The 24557-nt window shown below is 40.3% G+C and overlaps 1 protein-coding gene across 4 annotated transcripts in view; it reads right to left on the bottom strand.

Moving 5' to 3' along the window:
• Positions 1-23805, bottom strand: part of ccnd2a (cyclin D2, a) — a 29400-nt gene extending 5595 nt beyond the window's left edge. For 2 of the 4 annotated variants that reach the window (XR_009205300.1, XM_058396798.1), the window contains exons 1-2: positions 807-1290; positions 88-125 (exon numbers count right to left, since the gene is read on the bottom strand). Coding sequence is in view for 3 of the 4 variants with exons in the window: in XM_058396798.1 (XP_058252781.1) it covers positions 88-125; positions 807-838 (70 nt within the window). In the remaining variant the exon portion in view is untranslated. Of the gene's footprint in view, positions 1-87; positions 126-806; positions 1291-2654; positions 6700-12028; positions 12178-18160; positions 18321-21701; positions 21918-23319 lie in introns of those variants that run through there. The other 2 variants (XM_058396797.1, XM_058396796.1) reach the window with 2 other exon arrangements.
• Between the last annotated feature and the right edge of the window lie 752 nt (positions 23806-24557).

Here is a 24557-nt window from a genome sequence, read left to right as displayed (position 1 = left end):
CAAATGTAAAAAACTAAACAAAGTAGTAAGTAAAATGACATGTAAAGCACCAGTGTGAACGGGGAAAGATGTCGCCATTAGAGTTACCTTGAAGCAGTCCGTCCTTGTTGTACTGTGTTTCACCACTGGTTTCGACAAAAATAAAAGGATAATTATGTTTTTATCATAAAGGACAAACTTTGAATTTCTTTCCTGTCTGGAAACAAAACGGAGTTTTGTGAGTTGGGACATATTGCTTTCTTTTTAATCATATTCCCACCCTAAACATTTCACCATACCACAAAGGAAATGGTGCAAACGTGCATCGAAATGCCACACAATATTTATTTTGTTATCCAATTTTATCCAAAGTAATTTATACTCAAAATGGCTGAAAGACCTAGATGTAGACATAGATATATACTGAAAGCCCTCTGAGGGCATTTTCCCCAGTAATAAAGATGCAAATGTGTTGTCTTTGAACAGGCTTAGAATAAGATTAAAGCCAGATTAGTCACTAATTATAATTTTCCAAACCACAAATGAGAGAAAAGAACATTTTGTTTTCCATTCAGCGATCCCCTACCAACCTTAAAGCTTTAAATGTCACTGAACTCTCACTGCTGCCTGAACTGACCTTTAAATAAATGCTAAGCAGCTATTGGGAAGAAACTGGACACTGTGTTAGCCACTTAAATGCCTGCATGCAAATTCACATCATGTTGTTGATTTTATCCGGTTTTAGCAAGAAGCGTTAAACAAAAAATATCAATGATAATGATTTAATATATATATATATATATATATATCATATATTTTCGACTTACTGGCGGAGTATTGTTAAACCAAATGAGAGCATTAGCCTATTAAATAAAGAGATCACTTAGCAGAGATCGAGTTTCTGAGGTAAGAAAGGAAAAAAAACTGTTGAATAAATCCACTAAATTGCAGCGGCTCCGACCTTCTAGGTTGCTTTGCTGTTTATGTTCAAGCCGTGACGACATGTTTCGCTCTGGAATCTGATTGGCTGCCGGGTGTGAGCGAGCCGGTGACACCATGTCAGTCTTGAATTTTGATTGGCTGCAATTGGTGCGCGCGTGCCGGTGATCCCCTGACGACGGATTACGCCTCGGGTTTCTTGATTGGCTGCGGCTGATCCGCACGTGCCGCTCAGCCGTGACGAAGGGCCTCGTTCTAGCGTTTGATTGGCGCTTGGTCGAGCGCGTGTAGCTTTTTTTTCTGTTGTTGTTGTTTTTTGGCGCGAACGCCTGAGGGGGCAGTCGAATCTCAAAACATACATGGAGTTTCTTCGATGTACATTTAATCATATTTTATTTGTTTACTTTATCAAAAATAAGAAATAAAAGCTTTACTATATAATCACATTTTCCAACCAGGGCCGCTAACTAACGTTAAATGGTCTTCGGTTTATCTGGATAGAAGCAAACTGTTTTGCTTGGGAGTAAATAACGCCATTTTAAAAAGTATTATTATTATTATTATTATTATTATTATTATTATTATTAGGGATAAAATAAAATAAGGATGAAATAGTTTATTAATTTAATTTAATCATTTATTTTTATTTCTAGTTATTTATTTATTTTATTATATTTTTCCCCTCTCCTTTCTCTGTTTATCTTTTTTTGTAAAGCTGCTTTGAGACAATGTCCATTGTAAAAGGCGCTATACAAATAAATTGAATTGAAATTGAATTTAATTATTATTATTATTATTATTATTATTATTATTAAATATGTTAGCATAAATATGTTTTTTAAATAAACACCCTAACAATTATTCATGCCAATTTGTTTAGAGCTAGGAAATAGTTTCATTAATATAGTTAATTTATTATTACAGATATTCTACTCTGTGTCTTAAAGGTTTCATTTGTTTCATTCTTTCATTCATTATCTAAAATAATCACTTTATCCTTGTCAGTGTTGAGGTAGATCCAGAGTCTCTCCCAGGAAGGTGGGAATATAAAGGGTATGTTGCACAGGTATTCACATCCTGGGGCAATTATGCCAGTTAAATCCACAACTTTCACGTTTTTGTGAGGCAGGAACCGGAGAACCTTGTGGAAACCCATGCTAACGGGTGTTATTTTGCAAACTTGTATATGCATTTTCTATACCATTAGGACTTTCATCATTTTTTAACCTATAAGACTTTGTTGTTTTATACCTCACTGTAAAAGAGCTACAGCTTTTTTGGTCAGACGCTCAATTCTGTGCTATAGCTGAGATGATAACTGACTGCTGAACAATTGCTCAAATTGTGCTCTCTCTGCAGGGGAGAAAATAAACTTTTCTTTTAACTCTTGTTCTTTAAGATTCTTTGCTAGTTTTAAATGTGATTTTTTTCCAACAATGAGGAGAACGTGACCAGAAATGTCACAGGCAGGCAGGAAGCAAGTAGTGCCTGTGTTTAAACAAACATTTCAAGTATTGATTTTTGCTAAATAGGATGTTTTTCTTTCTATGGGGATTGATTTATTGAAAGCCTACTACCTATTTATTTTAACATTAAACCTAGTAGCCCCTGTTGGTGCAAAATCTTAGAGGTCCAGGTCCTAATTCACAGGGGGATTTGTAAAAAAAAAAAAAAAAGAAAGAAAGAAAGAAAGTGTTTTGAAATCTTTTAAAAAATTGGACAAATATGGCACCACACACATTGAAGCAGATATTTATTGGAGAGAGGTTGTGCAACAGACATTATTGAGGTACATGACAAGGTCATAGTGGAGGGAGGCGACAGAATTTATGTAAATGTTGACATTCAAATGGTTAATTTGTAAGACAGACAGTTAGATGGTGGTGAGGGCTGTCCTATCGGTGGCGTGTCAAAGTTCATCCTACACCAGTTGATGAAAATACTTTCTGCACACCTGAAAATATGCATTATTAAGGCCAAGGCAAAGTGCAACTCAGTAACACGTGAAAGCCCGTCAACATTTTGCCACCTTGTCTAGGACTTTCATGTGTGTTAAGGTGTTTGGAGATATAAGATAAGATTCCAAATTTATACAAAGATTTATGTACAATGGTATCGCTATCTGTTTATCGCAGCTCTTAGACCCATAATTCAAAGATTGGTGACTTTTGTTCCCCCCCCTCCATCCACTATAGTTGGCTGAAGTCCATGTGGGAGCCTTATGCTGTTCATGCTTCATTAAATGAAGACTATTAAAAAGTCCCCCCATCAGAATCTCCACTGTAAGCGGTCTTTCATCGGCTCCCAGAAAACTGTGATGACTTTTGAGGTACTGAGAGACTTGTTTTCTTTTGTCCAGTAAACCTGAGGTATAGACATACCATACTTAAAGACTGTGAGAGGAAAAGGTAACAGAGCAGGAAAACAAAGATTAAAAAAAGAGCAAAAGAGCATTTCCAGTCGAATACTCATTACATTTCTTGATCTTCTGTTTACCATCTACTTCTGCATTCTGTAAGCAGTAAAATAATTATAATACAATTGTTTATAAAATAGCAGCACACTGTGACATCACAACTATGTTATTTTTGTGTATAAGATGAAACAAAAATCATAGCTTTTTAGCAGCGGAGAAAAAAACAAAACAAAACAATAACTCAATAAAAAATATTGACACTTGATTGATGTCTACACAACCACTTCTACCCCCCTCTTCACTTTGGAATACAGTATCAAACCGTAAGAAGCAAATTTCGGTCCATATCCAAGCTCAAGCCCACCCATTTTTAAATTCTAAAAAACAGTACTACTTTTACTAACTTTCAGAGCGCTGGGGTGAGTGATAAAACATGACATAATATAATATAATTGCTTGATAATGGGCTGTTTAAGTGAAAGAGTGGGAGGAACCTGAATTATGGAACCCAATTGCCTCTAGGAAAAAAATGCTATCCATGAACAAAAATTCTTACAATGAAGTAGACTCTCCTTCACCCACAGAAAAAACATAGACTATGCTCATCAAAACAAAGCTAAACTGCCCCTAACCACCCCCTCTTCTTAACGCAAGCTAAGCAACTTGTGCACAAGTGTTCGTGTTGTGCTGTTAACACACACTGCCTTAATCGTAGTCAGAGAATTGTGACTCTAAATCTCATGGCAGTCCAACTTTTGGAAGCAGCACTTTTTTGTAGGAGATGACAAGATAGTGGACACTCAAGGCTACTTCAGCAATCTGAACAAGGCACAGTGGCACAGGACAACACGCCCTAAAATAAGGAATTAAGGCACCATATGAAACAAGGCATTTTTTTTTCTCTGACAGAGCAGCTTCACCAGTTCACTTTGTATAAATTAAACGAACGCCCTGGTGCGGGCTACTTACTGATGGTACAAGGTTTTATTAATTTTTTTTTTTTTTTTTACCATTTACAGCTGTATAAAAACCAATTAACATTTCAATCAACAGCAAACAAAATTTCAAGTAAAGAAGAGAGAGGCCTTGGGGGGCATACATTTTCCTCAATCCAAACATTTGGAAGTGTTAATATTGTCATTTCTGGTGGAATGTCGGTTTTGGTGTAACGATGTATATCTAATCAGCTCCCTTTTTTTATTTTGAAGGGATACACATGTAAATAATGGCCCATTTTTTTCTCTCCTTTCCTGACGTAAGGGGAGTATGTGCTCAAAGTGCTTCGTTGTTGAAACTGAGGAACTACAGATGCACAGATCAACAAATTATCCCCTAATCTTATTTAAGCTTCCCTGTGTATTACCTTCCCCACGAATTAGCTGGCAGTGTCAATCAAACTGGTTTAGATACTGGTCTGTAATCCAAAAAAACAAAACAAAAACAAAACAATTTTTTTTAAACAAAAAGGAAATACACAAACTTAACAGTCAAACAAGCAAATATATAAAAGAACTTAAATTATCACGTGATCTCTAGAACCACATCTAATCCACTCCTTTGGCCTCCTCTCCTGTATGCCAATGTATGTCCATCTCAGCAGCAGCATACGTCTCTCTTTAACCCCACACAGCTTAATGACCATCATGCTCCTCATCTGCGCACGAATCTCATGCCATCCTGCACTTTCATCGACTGCATGTAGACTCCATGCGTGAAATTCTCTTCTAGCACCTCTTTAATCAGCACTCAAGTAGCCCTGGGCTCCTTCAACTCATAACGGCCGTGAGCCAAATAAACATGTATAACTCCAGAAGGAGGTCATAATGACCTTCTCCATCACAGCCTTCTATGTAGAAAAAAAAAAAAGGCCTTTAGCCATAAGAGCATCTTAAAGAAGGTAGTCTTCTGTCTCCTCCCCTCTGTTCTCTCTGCCTAGTCTCCTCACAATCCCGTGCACTGGACTGGGTTCAACCTCTTGTCCCAGGCCAGAAAATAAAAGCGCATGAATAGAAGGCAGTGATACAGGTAGCCCGTGACCCATCAAAGCAAACAAAAGCACTCTAGACTTATTCTCTGTCCCCTGTCTAGTCCTCTGACTGTGCGGTCACACTCTTGCTGATAGTTCGCCAACGACAAAGCACACACACACGTCTCACTGACTCCTCCCTCTCGAATACACATACATGCACATACATACATGTACCCACATACAGAAACACATATGCATACACACACAAGCAGCCTGACAAAAGCTTATTGACGTCTCTATGCTTTGAGAATCGAGAGACAATAAGTTGCTGATTGAATAATAATAATAATAATAATAATAATAATAATAATAATAATAATACAAATGATAGGCTGTTCTCATGACATGACCCTTGACTGGGCAAACTATTCTGAAATTTGCATTGTGAAATTTCAAGTGTTCAATTGCAATTTGGTTGATGCAAGCAATTTTTTTAAAATCATTTTAGAATTGATGCCACAATGTAACGAGGCAGCAAATCGATTGAAACGTCTTTAACCAAATTTTACCCAGAGGACCTTTTTGTCGAAACAGAAAAATCACTCACATTCTTACTCTAAGGCTTTTTTTTTACCAAACCTGTTCCTCCTAACATTCTTGAGCCTTTGACATCTTTACCACATGGCCAAACGGGGACTCCACTAACCAGCATCATGACACCCCTGTGTGCGTTCATGCTCAGACGTTTGAAATGAACGTGAACACGAACTGAAACACAACAAAACAGGAAAAAAACAAAGCCCCATTTGTGTACCTTTACAAGCCAGTCTTATAAAGTTGACTATTTCTTAAAAGCCTCTTGAGCTTTTTTCTACTGAGAAAAAAAAACTGAATATAACTGAATATATATATATATATATAATTTTTTTTTTTGTTTATACAATGGAAAAATAGTTTGCAAAACACTATTGGCTTCCCTTCTATTAATCTGAGGCACCATAGAAATTTTTGCATCAGTATCAATTCATTTCAAAAATACCTATTTTGTATCTAAAATATCTTTGATTTCTTATGAAGTGTATTTCTTTTTCTTCCTTTTGAAAATAGAATAAAAACCTACAAAGACTAGCAAGCACTTTTTGATGGGCTGTTTTTTTTTGTCATTTTTGTTTTTTGTTGTTTTTTTTTTCCTTTCGATCCAGGCACCATTCCTGCGAGCTCACAAGTTGATGTCTCTTACGTCGGTCGGGGTGCTGGACTGGTCCTGGTCATCCAAGGCTTTGTTGCGTGGGTTGTTCTGGTCCTGCTGCTGCTGCTTGTGCTGCTGCCGGCGTCCCTCCCTTAGGCTGCTCATCAGCACACGCTCAATCTGCTCCTGACATGCCTTCAACAGGTCCTGCAACCACAGCAACAGACAGATTATGGGGTTAATACACTCCGGTTTATTTCAGCACTTCTTTTTTTTTAAAGAATGAACAAACTACAGGTTAGTGCACGTTCATTTTACTTCACTATATCCTCTGACAACAGCCTCAAGACTACTGGTTTACGCATTCCTTGGATTTTTCTTTTAAAAACTGTAGAGAAAATACTAAGAGATAAAAGATAAGAAGAAGTGAAAGGGTAGCGGAATGAAATAGATGCTTACAAGCAGTCAATACATTTATTTTGTCTTCACCCATAAGCATAAAAAATAAGGGCCACTTGTTTGTAACATAGGATGAAAGGATTTATAAAAGCAGTACAGGTTTAACCCTAACCCTGTCATTGCGCCAGGTGGAGAACCATACACGTGTACCCACTCACCCACCCACACACACCCACACACTCACTGACATACCCACAGCACCGGTTGCCACAACAACAGTGAAAACAAAGGCTGTACAAAAGCTATGTTAATTGCATCCATGTCCTGTGGAAAGACACTGCATCTTTTCTTCTTTTCTTTCTTTAACAAGAGAGTAAGCAGCCCGAGGGGGTCCCACCGAGCCCACCTTGCAGCTTCAAAGAGCAAAGGCACAACAACACATTCACAAGGCATGAATATGGCTCCATGTCTTCAGGGATGATAAATGCGTGTGAGATATGTTCAGACGAGATGCAAACAGCTCACACGGGTTTCCTGTTTGCTTAATTCCTCCAGAATCACCAGAAACATGCAAATTTTGCCTTTACACAATACATAAAAGACATAAAACTGAGTGGTGGTAAGAACACAAAACAGCATTCAAACTGTAAATGCTGAATGCATACTTTTTCTTTTCTTTGAAACCAAAGATGAAAAACAGCACCCTCTAGTGGAGCCAAAGAGAGTTGCACTGTTCACAGCTCTCTGTTTTGCTTTCCTGTGGGTCTGAGGCACACCAGGCATCTGTGGGAGTTCTTCTGTGAGAAACCCAAGAGGCAGGGCCTGTGGAGAATGTGTTGATTGTGAAGAAACTGCATTCTTTTGACAGTGACTGTTAATTAAAAACTGATGGGCTTGAAGTGTGAAACAGTGTTAGCTACGGCTCTCTGACAAGGTAAGAGCGTATATACTGTATATTTGTGTACACGTTTTTTACTAGCTCAAGCCGGTCCAAGCACCAGAGCCGATGAATAATATGAAAGTAGATCAAGACTGATCATTCGCTGTAGCTTCATGATGACAAAGTATGTGTCTGAAGGTTTTTTTTTTTCTCTGGTAAGAGAACTGCCTGGTGGCGCATGGAAGTGTCTGCATCACTGGAGGAAAGCGACCGCCATCCTGCTAAAGAGGCCTCTCTGGCTTCCCACTGTGACCTACTGCTATTAGTCATAAGAAATAAATTCCACTGAGAAAATTAACTAAAGCATAAAACATGCAAAGGAACTGCCTGTATCTTACCGCAAAATGCTAGGCCCGACTTCTTAAAAGAAATTCCCCTCTGTGCCGCTGCTCTTTATAGAGGCATAGGCAAGCCTGAGCCAAGCCCCACAGGCTAAATTCAAGCAACTTTAATGACTTCAGTCTGTGACTACTGGTAGGATTGGGACTCGTTCTAAAAAGAAGAAGGTTTCGTCTTAGGTGTTGAGGGGGATCTCTTGATCCACCTTGCTTGAATGCTTGTGCATTGTGGTGGGTTTTAGGGTTTGTTTGTTTGTCATTTATTTAATTTGGTTCATATTGCAGAAAGAATAAATACTCCTGAATAAAAAAGTATCACAAACCAAAAATAATTATTCTAAAGAGATGGACAATACAGAAGAATTCACTTTTTGTTGTATAAAAGAATTCTCTCTCTCTCTCTTTTTGCTTCTGGAATTTTCTGCTACTGACATTTGACACGTTTTTTACCAGCTCAAGAAAGAAAGCAAGTGTTTATCTGGACCAAGTAGTGAACAGCAGACACTGCTTTAGCCCAGAGTTAAATTCAAATATTATTCAAACATTCATTCGTTCATTCATTCATAAATCTTCCAGAACCGCTTTATCCTGGGTGGCGGTGGGTCTGGTACATATCCTGGGAACACTGCGAGTGAGGCAGATATATATATTTTTGAACTTGTAAACCACAGCCTGTTGGGTAGTAGTTAAAGTAACGTAAAATATATACAAACTACAGCTAATGGGCTCCAGTGGGTATATTTAAAAAGCAGCGTAATTGTCGGTTATATTTACATACATAAAAGCACCCACTGAAACAGCATGTAGAAAAAGAAGACGCTAGCTAACGAATGCTAACAGACAACATGGAGTACTAGCTACAAAACCTATGGTGTCAAGTACTGTTTTGGGTTGAAATCCAAGGCCAATCTAGATAACTTGTTAATTCGGTTAATTGACTTTGTCCCAATTGCTACTTAAATGGATGACGTGGACACACATGGCTTTGAAAATGCTCTTTTTCTGTAGTGTTCTTGTCTAAAGAGATGCAAGTCTGGACAAGCTAAGAAGCAAAACATCTCTACCATCAGCTGCCATGCTGATGTCACTCATTATGTACCATGTGACGATGACAGAGTCAGGAAGAGTAACAGAAACAACAAAAAACGAGTGACACTACGGATAAGCAGCATTAAAGGAAGCATTAGAGAAGGACAGATGCCTGTTTTTTTTCTGGAATATTAAAAAGATTGCTGGGTTCAAAACACGGCCAACAGAGGATTGAGAAATGAAAGGGATTAATATGTTGTCCCAGACATTTGGTGCAACAGGCCAAGGGTCCTACCACATGATTGTACGTCCCAAAAATATCCTAAAAATGAGCAGTTATCCCCTCCCTCGAAAAACTTTTACTCACATTAGCATCGTTTGCTGTTATGACTTCAAGCAGATGTGCATTCTTGAACTTGCCGAACTTTGATTTGACTGACATTTCACCTACTTTTTTTTTTATATATATATTTACAGTTCTGTATTTTGAATGACTGCAAAAAATTCTCTCAGTGTGTGAGAGGAGAAATGCAAATGAATGTACCCCTAGAAATGTTCACCAGTGACCCCTTCTTGTCCAAAATTCTTTCAATGAAGCCAGGCATCAAAACAGGTAAAGGAGTTCAGTGTGGGGGGCCATGCCCCTGACCCAGACCATACAGGAAAAACTACTAATTCATATCTGAATGCAAACTCTAATTCAATTCCAGTGGAATCAACATTACCCGATAGATGAAAACACCCAGTGAGTCTCTGGAGGTATGCAACAAGCCAAAAAAGCATCATTTACAGCATACATTAGCTACAATAACAACATTTACTGTAAACACTAAATGCCAGCTGGAATATTCAAAGGTTTAACTTCTTTCTGAGAGGCCATACAGTTTGCACGAGTCGCTGATGCCAAACCCTGGTTTGGCCTGCCGCATGGAGCCCGCTGGTGTGCACACCGTACCAGATGCGCTTCAGGCTGCACACACACAGTACAACACTACAGTAGCGACTAGATGGGGCTAGTTGGCCGTGTCACATGTCTGGATGAAAACCACAGGCATTGGACACCACAAGTATCAGCAAGACGACTGACTGGATGGCTGGCAGCATCATGTAGCTAGTGAGCATTCACAGTCTGAATACTCAACAGATTTCCCTGATTGAGCATCACTCTGCAGGCCTACTCATCCCTGAGAAAACCACCAGGTCCTAAAATGCTAAGGTCTAATAGGTTTATGCATGCTTCTGGATTGGCAGCCATCCCATGGGGGAACTTGTCCCCAGCGTCGGTCAAGATGGATCAGGGGTCTTCGCTATGGAAGGAAAGACAGTGGCTCCTCACAGAAAAAAAACAGCAACAAACAAACATATCTGCGGTCCTCAAAACACCATCAGATCCAGACTGATTTCTGCCCTGCTTGCATGTTTTTCAAAGGCTTACTGGCATCTGGGAATGTGAAGAGTTGATCATGGACTGGGCAGGTCACTTCTGCTGGCAGAGACCTCACACTCCTCATACACTGAGAACGTTCACTGCTCAGATGGACTGTTTTTCCTCCGCTTTGGTGTGCGTCTTGACACACCGGCACAGCAGGCGTTTACCCACTGGTGGTCAACTCTGTGGAGGGAGGCTGACCTCTTCAGATCAGACTTGAGAGAGGCATCCATCTGTGTGGTGATCTTACATTCCATATCAACTCCTTCCTCTTGCTACGTCTCAGCACCCCATGCTACTTCTCTGCCCCGAAAAAAGATATCACTAAGCTGTCCTTTATAGGGCAATGTAAATTTGAGGGTTTATTAGTCATTTGCATAAAGCCCCACCACTGCACCCCAGCTCTCTGGAGTCTTTCCTCAGAGTCTCTCAGTTGGGGTCAATCCCATTTCACTTCCAGTAATTCAGTGTCTGAATGTCAGATTGAATTAAAGTTGGAAGCAAGCCCATTAAGGAGGAAAGCGCAATCTCCTCACTCAGAGCCACAGTTAAAAACTCACCCCCCACACATACACACACACGTACACCACAGTACCACATTGATGTTTTTCAAGCATGGTGCTAGCAAACAAAAGAGGGACCTTCTCATCGTAGAGTTCCTGGTTTTAAATAACACCACTGTTATGGGCATTGCCATCACCCTTTCCAAATGTGCCCCCTTCAAAAGCCTCCCTGCCTGGTTTGAAGCAGGCTACCACCCTGACAAAAGCCAGTCCACCCCTGCACCCCCTCCCTGCTGCTGCAGCTGAAGCATGGGTTGTGTTTGGACTGTACACCCTGCCACGGGGCCACATAGCTCTCCGCCTGCAATTGCAGACCCGTCTCTCCGTGCAGCAGGCAATATTCAGCCTGCATCGAAGCATCGCAAACACAAAACTAACTGAAACATTTGCTGCACAACCTAGATGCTATTCATATGTATGTTCGACCATATTTACAGAACTTCCCACACATTTGGCATGTGACCTTTCTGAGCAAATAAGAGAGTGCCAGAGGCAGAGAAGGGATCAGGGGACAGCTGTGAAAAAATGAAGGGGAAAAATGCTTGATGTTTTGCCAACGGCTTAATTTTCACATGACACAAATATGTAGCTCAGGGTGATCGTAGATTAGAAGTGTAGTGCTTCTCGTTGACATGTTCAGATTGGAGCAGTGACGACTGATACTTTTAATAATAATAATAATAATAATAATAAAATTCTTTTATCAGAACTACTACTTAACGTCCTGTTTAAAGTGTGTTATAAATTTGCTACACATCCCGTTAGATAACCCAAATCATTTGACCTTACAGATTATAGCTCTATCTCTACACATTTAAATAAAAGTTGCAATACTCACGACTTCTGTGTTCGTGATCTTAGCAAGCAGTTCTGTAAGGTTATCCCCCCACAGTGCGTGGTTCGTGTTGTTGAGCTGTAGTCCGCAGATTGCTGCTCCCACGCTGCCCGTGGCAATCATGGATGGAGGATACATGACAAAGTTGAAATCTGTAAGAAGAAAAAAACATGAGCGTTATGATGTATTGAACTAACAGCTTTCAGGTCATGAACAAGAACCTGGTATTTCGAGGCATTAGAGAGGATAGGATGAATCTGTAACATTAACCAATGAAGACGATTTCAGTTTGCTAATGGTGAATTCTAAGGAAATGGAAATTCCAACCTTGGACTTGGAAGAAACAAAGAAAGTGTGCTCTTAACTTGGAATTCCTACTGGAAAGTCAGGAAGAGTCAATATGTACAGTGGGACCTTGGGATAGGACTGCCCTCCTTTACAAATTTTCACCTTTAGAATTAAAATTTTGCAAGAAATTTGCATCAGCATACGAACCGAACCCTGGCTAAGGTGCGCCTACGTCCGGGAGCCGTTCAAAACCTGTTTGTCAGTGGAAAGCTAAGCAAAGGCAACTGAAGCGAGTTTACAAATTTTTTTTTCAGTCAGTGAAAGCTGTTTGGAAAGAGTCAACCCACGATACCAACGTTGCCTTCAGCATGCGTTCAAAAGCTAGGTGATTTTTGGGGCGTTTTTTTTGTTGATTTTGCAGATTGGTGGCGTGGGTGCTCTGTTCTGTTTTTAGCCCAAGCTTGGTGGCACGACTTCCTGTGAGGACCCTTGATATGGAATGATTGACTTGGCTCAGTTCTTTGTAAGCAGCCATACATTTTATATACGCTTTGTATTGGTCACATTGCTAATATTTTTTTGTGGCTGGAACAGATTATCTGCATTTACATTATTTCTTAGGGGGAAATTCGCTTCACAGTACAAATATTCACCTTAAAAACTTGCCTCCAGAACCAATTAAATTCATATGCCGAGGTTCCACTGTATATCATTGATCACAGTAAGCTGTTGTTGTTGCTTACAGTAGACGAATATGGAGGCGATGTTTTTTCCACTCACTCTTTATCTCACACAGAGGTAGAAAATTATATTGTACCGAATGTGTTCCGACTACCGAGTCAACTCATGCACACCAATGTAACTTCAACACAGGATGAAGGTTCGTTTGACTTGAAAAGAAACTTGAAAAGCACCCTCCTCTCCACCATCAACTCCAGTCTTCCCATCCCCCCCAATCCAGCTCCGTAGGCTCCCTTAAAAAAAAGCCCCTCAGCCCTTGGAAAGGAAGGAATAAAGAGCCAACGTTGCTCTGCAAATGCTCTCAGCTGTAGGTCCTTCTTCCACATGTGGTTACAGGCATGTGCAACAAAGACCGATTACCTTGTTAGCTCTCTCGCTGTCATTCATAATGCAAATAAGACCACTTGGAAAGGGGGTGCAACCCAAAAGTAGATACTAAATGAAATGACAAGAGAGAAGAAACAGGATAGGATGAAATGATAAAAGAGTCTCAGCTGATTTATGTGAAGTCTATCCTCTTTTTCTCTGCTCTTCTTTTTCAGTTTTTTTCTCAGACCTCAAGTTTTACCAGACCCCATGTCACACATGCTTAACATTTGTTGCTACAACACAGCAAAGGAGTTTAGTCAGGGTTTTGGGGGGCTTTCTTTGTTTTCTATCAAGATTTCTACCTTCAAGCTTATTAAACGAGCAAAGTTCAGCGAGCAATTGAGTGCGGAGTTAACACCTCATCTCGTTCAACTGAGAGACCAAAAATCCAGCCCCCTCTGTGGACTCCAATTCAAAATGACAGCTTGCACAAAGGTTGGATGGTGAGAAGAAGTAGTTGGGTGGAAGGGGAGGGAGTGACAGATTTGAGCCACCAGAATTGACTGGGGAATTGAGGGGGGTGGACTGGTGCATTCCGCTGAACGTCATTCTTTAGTCTGTTTCCAGACCCTCATGAGGTTTTGGCAGGAGAAAAGATCTACCCCCCCCTCCTGCTGCCATTCCTCTGATGCTGGGCCACCTCTGGGCTCATGGAGTGGACTCCAGCAGCCATCGCATTACCATGTTACCGTATTCAAAGCAAACCTCAATATGGCACTGATGGTGATTTTTTTTTTTCACTCTTTTTGAGAAAATTCAATGAGGTGGGGCCTTTGATGGCTGATGAACTATCCTTTTATTGCCTTTTTAACATTCAGAACCAGACACTGATCTTTTTGGATCTGGTGTATTGACAAATAAATGCACTTGTCTTTCTGGGGCAGTGAGGGATTTTCAGCTCCAGCCAAGAGAGAAAAAAAGAGCTAAGGAAATATGGATTACATTACATCACTTTCTTTGGGTTGCGTTTGCAAAACCAGCGTTTCCTGTGCTTTTGCAACAGGACAGCGACAGGAAAACAGACAGCTATATAGGGGTGTTTGTAGTTTGTGTGCACATGTGATGTGGCAATCAGATTCTTAGCCCTTGCAACAAGATGGCTTATTGAGGAACAAAGATGGATGTGCTTCTGAAGGTCAGGCGGACAAAGAATGACTATTTTACACACCTTAATTGATATGCGTTTTTGGAGGAAAACAGTCGATGTAGCAGTGATGCTTGCTATGGAAGGCTCTTTGTAAGAGGTGGTTGGGTCTTTCTGCCAGCCTCTTACCTCCTTCAATGAGCCATTTTCTTGCCCTGCCCACACACTGTATCCAATATCATACCAGCATAGCCAACTCTTGGGTGGGTGCATTGCACTGCATATGCATTTAACTTTACATTAATTAAACACCCGGAAAGTTGAGAAACAGCCAGAGAGGAATTTTTTTTTTCTTTGAAGGTAATAAATCATCTGCCAGGATTACATTCGACTGCATACCTTATTAGCTGCTCCGTTTACAGAAAGTCCCATTGTGAGCAGCCAGGCTCCCCTGATTGATAAAGGTCAAATGTAAACAACTTTTTTGGATTTGGCATCATCGTTCCATACCCACCACAGCCCACAGTCAAATGGAATAAGCCACTTATGTGTGTAGGTGAGGGAGCTTACAGACAGTAAATTCTTGGGCTCTTGTGGGTTTGTAAAATGTGGTAGGTGCTAAAGCTGCTACTGTATGTCTGTTTCTGTTAAGATTCACTGGTGGCACTTAAACGCAAATGTTTCAATAACACTACCACCATCTGTTAAATGTTAAATCACTGGGTTTGCTAATTGCAAATGGCTGCACTGAAATATTCAAAACGTCCTCAATCCTGCCCTGAAATCTATTGCATCTTGTTCGCCATCTTCACCTCCAATCAATACATTTATGACATTTGGCAGATGCCCTTATCTCATTTTTGTTTAATACAAGTGAGCAATTGAGGGTTAAGGGGCCCAACTGTGGCAGCTTGGTGGTCCTGGGATTCAAACTCACAACCTTCTAATCAGTAATCCAACCCTTTCACCACAAAGCTACCACGTCCCACAGCAAAACAGTACGACAAATCTGGAAATCCTTGTGTTGTTTGCATCTCAGGCAACGTCTACACTTTTATCGGCAGCCAAGACACCGTAACTCAAACAAAATGAAAACAGGATTCCTCCTCAACTGTTGAAATCCTGTAATAACTTGCTTCAGTCTTGCACCATTGCTGAGATGCTTGAGCAACTGTACACAGGCCAGAGAGGGAGGTAGCAGGGCCTCTAGAAACAGGAATGACAAAATTGGCAGAATCATTTTTTAACCATGATGACCTCTGCCTACTCGCACACACACACACACTCTCCAGGCACTATTTACTACACCAAACACTATTTATTTATTTTTTTTCAGATTAGACACAGCCTATGGGAAGAAGGAACCATGTTCGATACCCTCATGGTTTAATCCCCATGAGAGTGTAGACCAGTTGAGAAAATCACCACCTATATGGTTAAACTATTCAAGCATGGGTGGGACACTTGGAATCCCTTGAAATTTGCACTAATAATACTACTCAGACAGGATACTGTGGTTTTGATCAGCGTCTGAAAACTGTTAAATATGTGACAACTTGTATGACACAGAGAAAAGGAAATGCTTAAGCGAATACTCGGTTTTTTAGTTCTTCCTTCTGTATGGATGCAGGAAATTATCCAAAGCATACAAAGGAAGACGACTCATAGGAAGCCATGACTAATCAGTCAACAAACAGCACCGACCTCTCGTTCGTTTTTCCGAACAAACGGCAGACGAGTGATCAGTGGAGATTGGATTCATGTCTTCTTCATGGTTCACATCCTCAGGCAATGTATATGGGGTAGAAATGGGCAGTTTGAGGTGTTTGATAGAAGATTATCCTTTCCCAAAAATAAAATATATTAACCAAATTCCAAACCTGAACTGTTTTAATTAATACAATGCTTGTATTTGTTCACATGCAAAGAATGTGAATCATACTAGATTGTCAAAAGAGTGTGGAGATTCCAGATATCACAATCTAGTCATCAGCCTTTTCAAGCAAATGCACTTTTTTTTTTTTTTTTGGGAAAGCACAAAAATTGAAAGAAAGCTGACACTGGAAACAAAAGCACTCTGATTGGCACGTACGCTAACAAGTCTAGAATTATAGCATGTTTCACGGAAGAGGCTTGATCGTTTTTTGCAAAGGTGCTACCAACACTGTGCGTGTAAATAAGCTGAATAGAAATCAAGAATTACCAAAAGAATAGCCAAAAGAGACAAAAGAAGTAATCATCTGGAGTAATCATGGCTATCAGATAATTCCAGCAAAACCAGACTGGATTGAAAATCGACATCCCAGTATCTTTAATGGCTCAGGTACAGAAAGTGAGACAGTGATAGGGTGTTTAATGGTATTTAAGCCAGTTCCCATGGATTTCATCAATACCTCCTGTCAGAGTAGTTTCACAACATACCTACAATATCCATTGCACAATCGGTAAAAGGAGAGCCCACATCAAACATGCCATGTTTAAAGACCTGTCATCTCGTCCCGTTCCTCCCACCACTCTTCCACCCGTTCCTGTGCCGTGTTCACAGTGAAGAGGTGTGGGGGGATTCTCCTGGCGAGATGAGCAACCCCAGGGAGGGACGTGGGAGCCCAGGGGAAATATGAGTACGTCCCATTACCTCTCTTGGCAGTGGGAGCGTAAAGTCGGCTGGGAGAACCAGCCTCACAAAGACTCCTGAACATGGGAAAACAGTCATGCCCCGGAGCAGCTAGGAGGCGTGAGAAGTGAGGATGAGATATGAAAACATGACATGCTTTGCTGTTCGGATCCGCTGGGACAATGCTCTCCCACTAACTTTTTTCTCACCCTCAGCCTCTTCTCCATGTTTGATCTTGCCAAGAACAAAGACTTTTAGTCGTCCTTACACAGAGTAGCCAGCATACAGAAACAGACTGAACCAGATAGCTGTCCTTTGAGGCAATATTCCCTTCAATACGTCCTCCACACTCGATCACTTGATCGTACCACTCTTTCCAGGACATCAGACACAACGATTCTGATCTAAATATTTCCACGTGAAGGCGTAACGGTAAGGCATTTCGTAATGCCATGCCTGCCAAAATAACACGAATGCTATCATCATCGCTACTGTTCCAGAAATTCCATTTCAGTCCGTGTTTTTTTTTGTTCTAGATTAGCGGATGAGCATATTTTTCAACACTCGCTGACATGTTGACGCAGGATCTTGCCACCTAGTTGACTTGGCGGTTAATCTTTTATCCTTCTCACTTACACAACAAATCAAACACAAACACAAATACAAAGCATGTGCCAAGCGGCATATCATTCGCCTACTTGTCTGTTGGTTTCAAACATCGATATTCAAATTTTTAATCTTGTATTAAGTCTTGTGACATCTGGAAAAACTTGTAATTAAAGAGAGAAATACCTAAGGGACGAAACAGGGCAGTGCTTCCATTCACTGTGATTTATGGCAGTGAATACTGAAAAGAGCTAAGACATGTTGAAACAGAGAATAAAAATGCTGACCAAAAGAAATCAACTTTAATAAATAGGAACGGTATGAAGTGATGCATTGTGAAAATGTTTCAGGGTCATGGTATTAGTCTACGGATTCTACCGAGCCAGTACTAGTCACATTCGTGCAGGGTTCTGGGCATTGGAAGCACCATTACCTGTTGCGCACAGGGCGATGAAAGTCTGCACATGCTTGCGGATCAGGTCCAGCTTATCCTTAGGCAGAGGCAGCCTCTTCACGATGTGCTCAATGAAGTCGTTGGGCGTGACAGCAGCCAGGTTCCACTTCAATTTACCAAGAACCACCAATTCCCATTCCTGAAAGGACACAAACATGCAATGAAGAGGAAGAATGATCTAAAGAAACACAAAACAGAGAGTGTTTGTTCTGGATACTGACGTGGTGTCTAAGTTAAAGTAGCTACGACATACCTTCTGGATATTAGAACAGTGTCATGTGGGATATTGGCTGAACGCAGAGCCTATCTAAAGTATCTTTGGTATTTTGAGTTCTGCTGGAAGTGGAATATAAATTGATGAAATGCTGGTTGGCTTTCTAGCCTTTTGGCCCAAGGGATTCTGGAAATGTCAAAGTTGGTTCATATTTCATTTCTGCTATTTTCCTTTCCACTCTGAGTGAATGTGAACAACCTTAAATCTTATTCCCAGTGAGGGCACAGAGGACACAACCATCCTTTTTTACATTCATTAGTCGTTCAACGGCTTTTACTGAGCGAAATGTTTGCGAGCGTCTACGGAAAAGAGAAACAGGTGTATTGGACTGTATCGTGTTGTGTGTGAGAGTTTCTGATTGATTTGCTTCATACTCATTGCCTCATCTTGGCTTCTGGACTTCACTAGGAGGCATTAAGTCTGGATAACTTGTCTGATCCCTGGACTATATACTGGTATTCACACTCCAGAAAGACATAAGCAGAGTAGTGCCAGGCTACTGCTACATTACTGTCCCTGGCTAATCATAAATCCTCTAAGCTACTCAGCTCTATAAGAAAATGGCAACAGCAGTGACCTCACAGTGTCTGTTCAGCATCAGGTACTTTCCTCCTGAGAATGCAAGCCTGTCTATGTGTGTGTCTCTCTCTCTCACACACACACACACACACACTCTCACACAAGCAGCACTTCATTTCCTAACTAAATGTGGGTTAGTGCAAATTCAAATCCTTAGAATATCCAAAGTAAATGATACTCAACTGCAAGTTATTGCCATACTAAAATAATTTGTCTTCTTTTCACAGCTTTTATTAGACGACATACATGTAAACTACATTACCGCCTTTGGGAAACGTGCACGAATTAATCCGTAACTTCAGGGTGATAACTGTCAGAGAAGACCAATTTTGCATCAACAGACTTAAGCAAATGGCAAACAGGCACTACTGCTACTGCACTGATCCCGAAACATTCGCTCACTCGTGCCGAAATGATGTCAACGTCGGCAGATTTTAACCGGCCGAGGAAAACAGAAAGCCAGTTTGTCGTCTAAATCGGGAAGAGTGTGATGACTAATTGGCTAAAACAGTCTGTGCACTTATTCCAACTGAGATGCTTTCTCTTCATCAGTCAACCACATGCACTTAGTCATGAGGTGGCTCACTGTGTTAGCCATTTACTCCTCTGTGCAGTTGACCAAAAAGCTGCCCTACCAACTACACCCCTGTGACTGAAGCTGGATTCTGAAGCAGCACGTCGAGATCACAGGCAGCTATCACTGATGCATGATTTCCTTGCCACATCTGCATACTTGGTTTCAGCACTAGAACGACTTACCCACAAATATAAACAGCTCAGATCTTTAGGGGCTGAGAAGTATGCACTACACACCATAACCGGACGGAGGGGCTGCTCTTCAGTGCTTTTTTTTTTTTTTGTAACTTCCGTGTTTTTTTGTTGTTTTTTTTTAACGTTTTTAGAGAGGAAGCAGAAGAAAGATCATTTTTAGACTGAATCCAAACCATGGCTGCTATATGTCTAATCATTCACTTGGATTTCTAAAATGTAATCTATCTATGGAAATGCTATTGAAGATGTTCATGTTGTGCTGTGGAGAAGCTCCTGAACTAAAAAGGATAAAACTGACAGCATGCTGCATCCACACAAGGTAGAGAAGATGTACACCACGTCCGAGGGAAGGTGCCAATCCAAAAGAAATCAATAAACTGTTTAATCTTTCACTATCATATCAAAATTTACAGAAGAAGCTGAATGTAATGTTATTTATACAGTATCCTAACAGTCATGTTAAATGTGTTTACTGACCTGTAAGATACAGATGACACGCAACAACAACAAAAAAACTATAATAAATAAATACATTTGACTGTGTAGAAGGAGAAGAGTACGCAGCTATAACTTCATATACCACGGTACTGAGGCAAAACTGAAAGCTGACTAGTTATGCTTGCAACACACTTTACATACCCACTTCCTCTTTTTGTGATGCTGCTGCCACAAGTGAGGTTTAATTTACAAGAAGTTTGTACAAGTCAGCAAAGAAAAAACTTGAAGATGTAAGTGTTACAGACGAGCTCCAGTTTCCTGCATCTTTGCAGACCAGTGACAAATGGTTCACCTTTTTTTTTTTTTTTAAAAAAAAAGAAGAAGAAGAAGAAGGAAAAAAAGGGGTCCTCAGCGTAATTATGCTGACCGTAGCATAATCGTGTTATCCTTGATCAGAATAAACCGAGTTCTGTTGATTTCCACCGCAATGAAAAGAAGCTGATGAGCCTGCGGTGAGAAACATGCACGCATACATCTTCAACGCTTCAGCTTCTCAATCCAATGACACAGCGAACGCACTGTATGGACCTCCAGCGGAGCAGAAAGACTCTTGACTTGTTTGGATTTTGCTTCTTTTTTTTTTTGACCACACTGAGGGAGAATGGCACATCGCTTTGGAATGTTTCTGGAATTATGAAATTTGGATTTAGCCAGTTGCTTGTGTTGCTCGAGTTGCCATAGTTGCTCTCCGATACATAGCTTCTTGTGGGAGAATACTGACTTGTACAGAAATACACACAGGGCAGGATCGTTTGGATTTGAAATGAAGATTTTGATGATGATGATGATGATGAAGTGCAGCATCCAGTAGCATATAAATATTCTCATCTAATTCAACAATAGTTCATATTCTCTCTCTCTCTTTCTGTGTGTGTCTTCTGTGTGTGTGTGTGTGTGTGTGTGTCTCAGCCGGAACTGGAAAAATATTACTTCTCATCTCAACACAGTGAAAGAGTATTTGCCACATATTTGCCACTAGATGGAGCTGGAGTCCTGTGGGTGATACTGCTGAAGCTCTTCCCCTCCATCACCACACTCACACTGCAGAGCATCTAGCATTTACATTCTTCCAGCTAGAATCTGCAAAGCTACTTTCAATGCAGCAAGTGACATTTTAATGTCATAATCCTTTATATCTGACATGTGTATCTAAAGTCATGGTAGCTATTGCATATCTTCTTTGCAAAAAAAGAGAAAACAAAAGAATATATATATATATATATATATATATATATATGTATATATACACTCAATATATATATATATATAAATATATATATATATATATATATATATATATATATATATATATATATAATACAAGAAGCATAAAAAATATTATATTAGTTTATTTGTTTCACTCAACCACTGAGGCAAATTGCATGTTTAGGTGCTTACCAGGAGTTCTTGCGGTCGGATGGAGTTATCAGTGTAGATACATAGCTTTTCTGCAGTTAGAGGACGCGTCTCTTTCAGTTTGGACGCCAGAAACATGCAGACCGCCCCGAGCAACTGCAGGTTACACTTTCTGGTGGGTACAACCGCTAAAAATCTGTCCAAGTAGTTCATAGCCAGTGGGAAAACTTCCTCCTCGCACTTTTGTTCCTCGCAGACCTGCAAAAGGCAGGAGAGCGACTAGTATGAGTTCACCGGAGGAAGAAACACGTGGTTCATCTTGCACAATTGAAATAACTCACCAAACAGAATCTGATCGCAAATTAAACAAGTGTGCGATCTGGGGGGAAAAAAGAAATATATCTCGCTCTCGATCTCGTTAAAAATGTAGACTACAGTAATATAAGTGTGCAACACTTGCTCGTGTAGTGTAATAAATAAAAGAGAGAGAATAAATGCATTTTTTAAAAAGACTAAAAATGGTTTTCTAACATCTTTGTCAACTGAACTGAATTCCTTCGGTCCATTCAGTAAGAAATGAATTCAAGTCACAATCACCCGAGCCAAAAAACAGCCAGGCAGCACAGTAGGCTACGGAACAGCTTTTGCTTCTTTTTTTTTAATTCGTCATATTTTCAGAAAATAATTAAAAATATAAATAAATTGTCCACGAACACAAGTTATGCATAGAAATGATCAGCAATCCATTTTACATCATTCCCGACAATTGTCAAACACTTTGATTCATGTTTTCTGTGAGAAAAACGCAATTTTGTAAGAGAAGTATCAGGCAGCGCCTGACGAGAGTGTCGCCATCGCAGCGAAATATTACATTGAAAAAATTGTAGAAATTTGCCAGTTAGCTTCATGTTAACATTCAATGCATGAAAATAAAGCCCAACTCCTCGTCTAACGTTCCCGATAAAAATCGGTGACATTTACGGCAGATTTCGGGGATAATTTAACTTAATTCCTATGCTACACCGATTTCGATAAGTGCTGGGTTTAGGGAGCAGCAGGCCCTCGCCCTTCCGCGAAGACATATTTGAAAAAATATATACAAAATATTCACAACATAATGCGCATGATTTCAACAGGAACTTTAGACATCCGTCCTTCTGTCCAGTGACATTTCATAAAGTTTTTTGACGTCTGGAGACATTTAATAAAAAAAAGACAAGCGGACCGAATCTGGAAAAAAAACAACATGGCGTTTTTAGAATCTAGCTACCAGGGGAAAGCACTGAACTGCATACGTGTGCATGGAAATATTTATCGCAAAAAATAAATAAATAAATAAATAACATTATGAAGCAGGACACTCTCTTCTGCACAAACGATATGTTCTATCGCTTTTATTATGTTCGAGAAACTCGTTTTTCGTCCTTCTTTGTAATCATGTCGTCCTCTCCAAAAATCTACGACACAACCGTGAACCCGATCCAAAACGGACTCTTAAAATAAACGCCCTTAAAATCGGCCTTGTCCTTTCGGAAACGTTAAAACGGCTTTTCTGCTTTCCTTTCGCGGCGTAGGACCTACAGGTTGACAGTGAACCGGGGGGATATAAGGCTGTTTTTCAGTGCTGAGGAAATACACTGAAGTTCACACACACACAAACCTCCAGCATCCAGGTGGCCACCATCCTGCGCATGAAAGGCTGGATATCTTTCTGTACGCATTTGAAATAGGAGCACTGAGGCAGAAACCTCTCCTCGATGGTCAGAAGGCTCTGAAGCACCCTCTCATCGCCGAGGAGGTTCGGGTCGGGACGGGCTCGCACCACGGTGTCCACTTCCAGACAATACAGCTCCATTACTCTCTGTGTTCACAGTGCTTTCCGATCTTTAAAACACGGAACCTTAAAACACCAGAATACTGGAGCCGCAGAAGGAGACTTCGTCGAAGGGCATGTAAAGCGAGTGTGTGGGTCTATATCCCGTGCTTATGTCCAGCTTCTTTGGAGATCTTTCAGGCTGTTCCTTCCCTGGTGGCTGCTCTGCACTGCTCTGCGCTGCTCTGCTCTTTTCTCACTGCCAGGGTTGCCAGATTGGTTTAAGGACCCTCCCACATCTTCCAACCCCGAGTGCAGCTTTTGCCAAATGACTGTTGAAACATTAAAATCCTAAATTATGCTAGCACCACGTATAACCATTCCTTACAACCTAAATATGATCAAAAGTAGGAAACGACTACACTACATGCAATGGCAACACATTATTATTCAGACTAACTCTGACGCAACAAGATTTTGGTCACACATTGGACACGATCATGACGATTAAAACTCTGCAAAACGACAGTTTGGGTGTGAGTCACTCTGCACCACATACACAACATAAAAATAATAAAAAATAATAATAAGTCAGATACTGAGTTAACAGCTACAGTTTGACTCATGAATGGGAAAAATTAGGAATGTTTTATAATTATTATGATTAGGATTATTATTATAGACCAAAAGTCTTTCATATCAAAATGATTTTTTGTGGTGCTAGAAATTTTTTATTTTAAAAAAATTCTCCTAAACTTGCATCTTGTCTTAAGTTAAAGCTGCCTTTCTTTCTTTCTTTTTCTTTGTTTTTTCTTCTTCTTTTTTTTTTTCAAATGAAGGCTACTGCTAGTCTTGCGGTGAGATAGCTTTCGAGGAAATGGGTGTACGAGGCTTGTTACTTCAGATAAGTGTGATGCCACTGCACTCCGTCGTTTAGTGTATTTTCTCTGACTGGCGAAAAACACCACTTATATAGCAAATAGAAGACGACTCTAAACTTCACAAAGGGGTTACCAGACAATAGAGTGAAACTAGTGGTGCATTTACATTACTTAACATGGAAATAGGAAACCCCCCACCTCACC

The sequence above is a fragment of the Hemibagrus wyckioides genome, linkage group LG08 (genome assembly GCF_019097595.1).
Source record: "Hemibagrus wyckioides isolate EC202008001 linkage group LG08, SWU_Hwy_1.0, whole genome shotgun sequence".
Classification (NCBI taxonomy): Eukaryota; Metazoa; Chordata; class Actinopteri; order Siluriformes; family Bagridae; genus Hemibagrus; species Hemibagrus wyckioides.
Note: the sequence above shows the minus strand (reverse complement) of the source record. Positions and strands in the feature narration are given on the sequence as shown.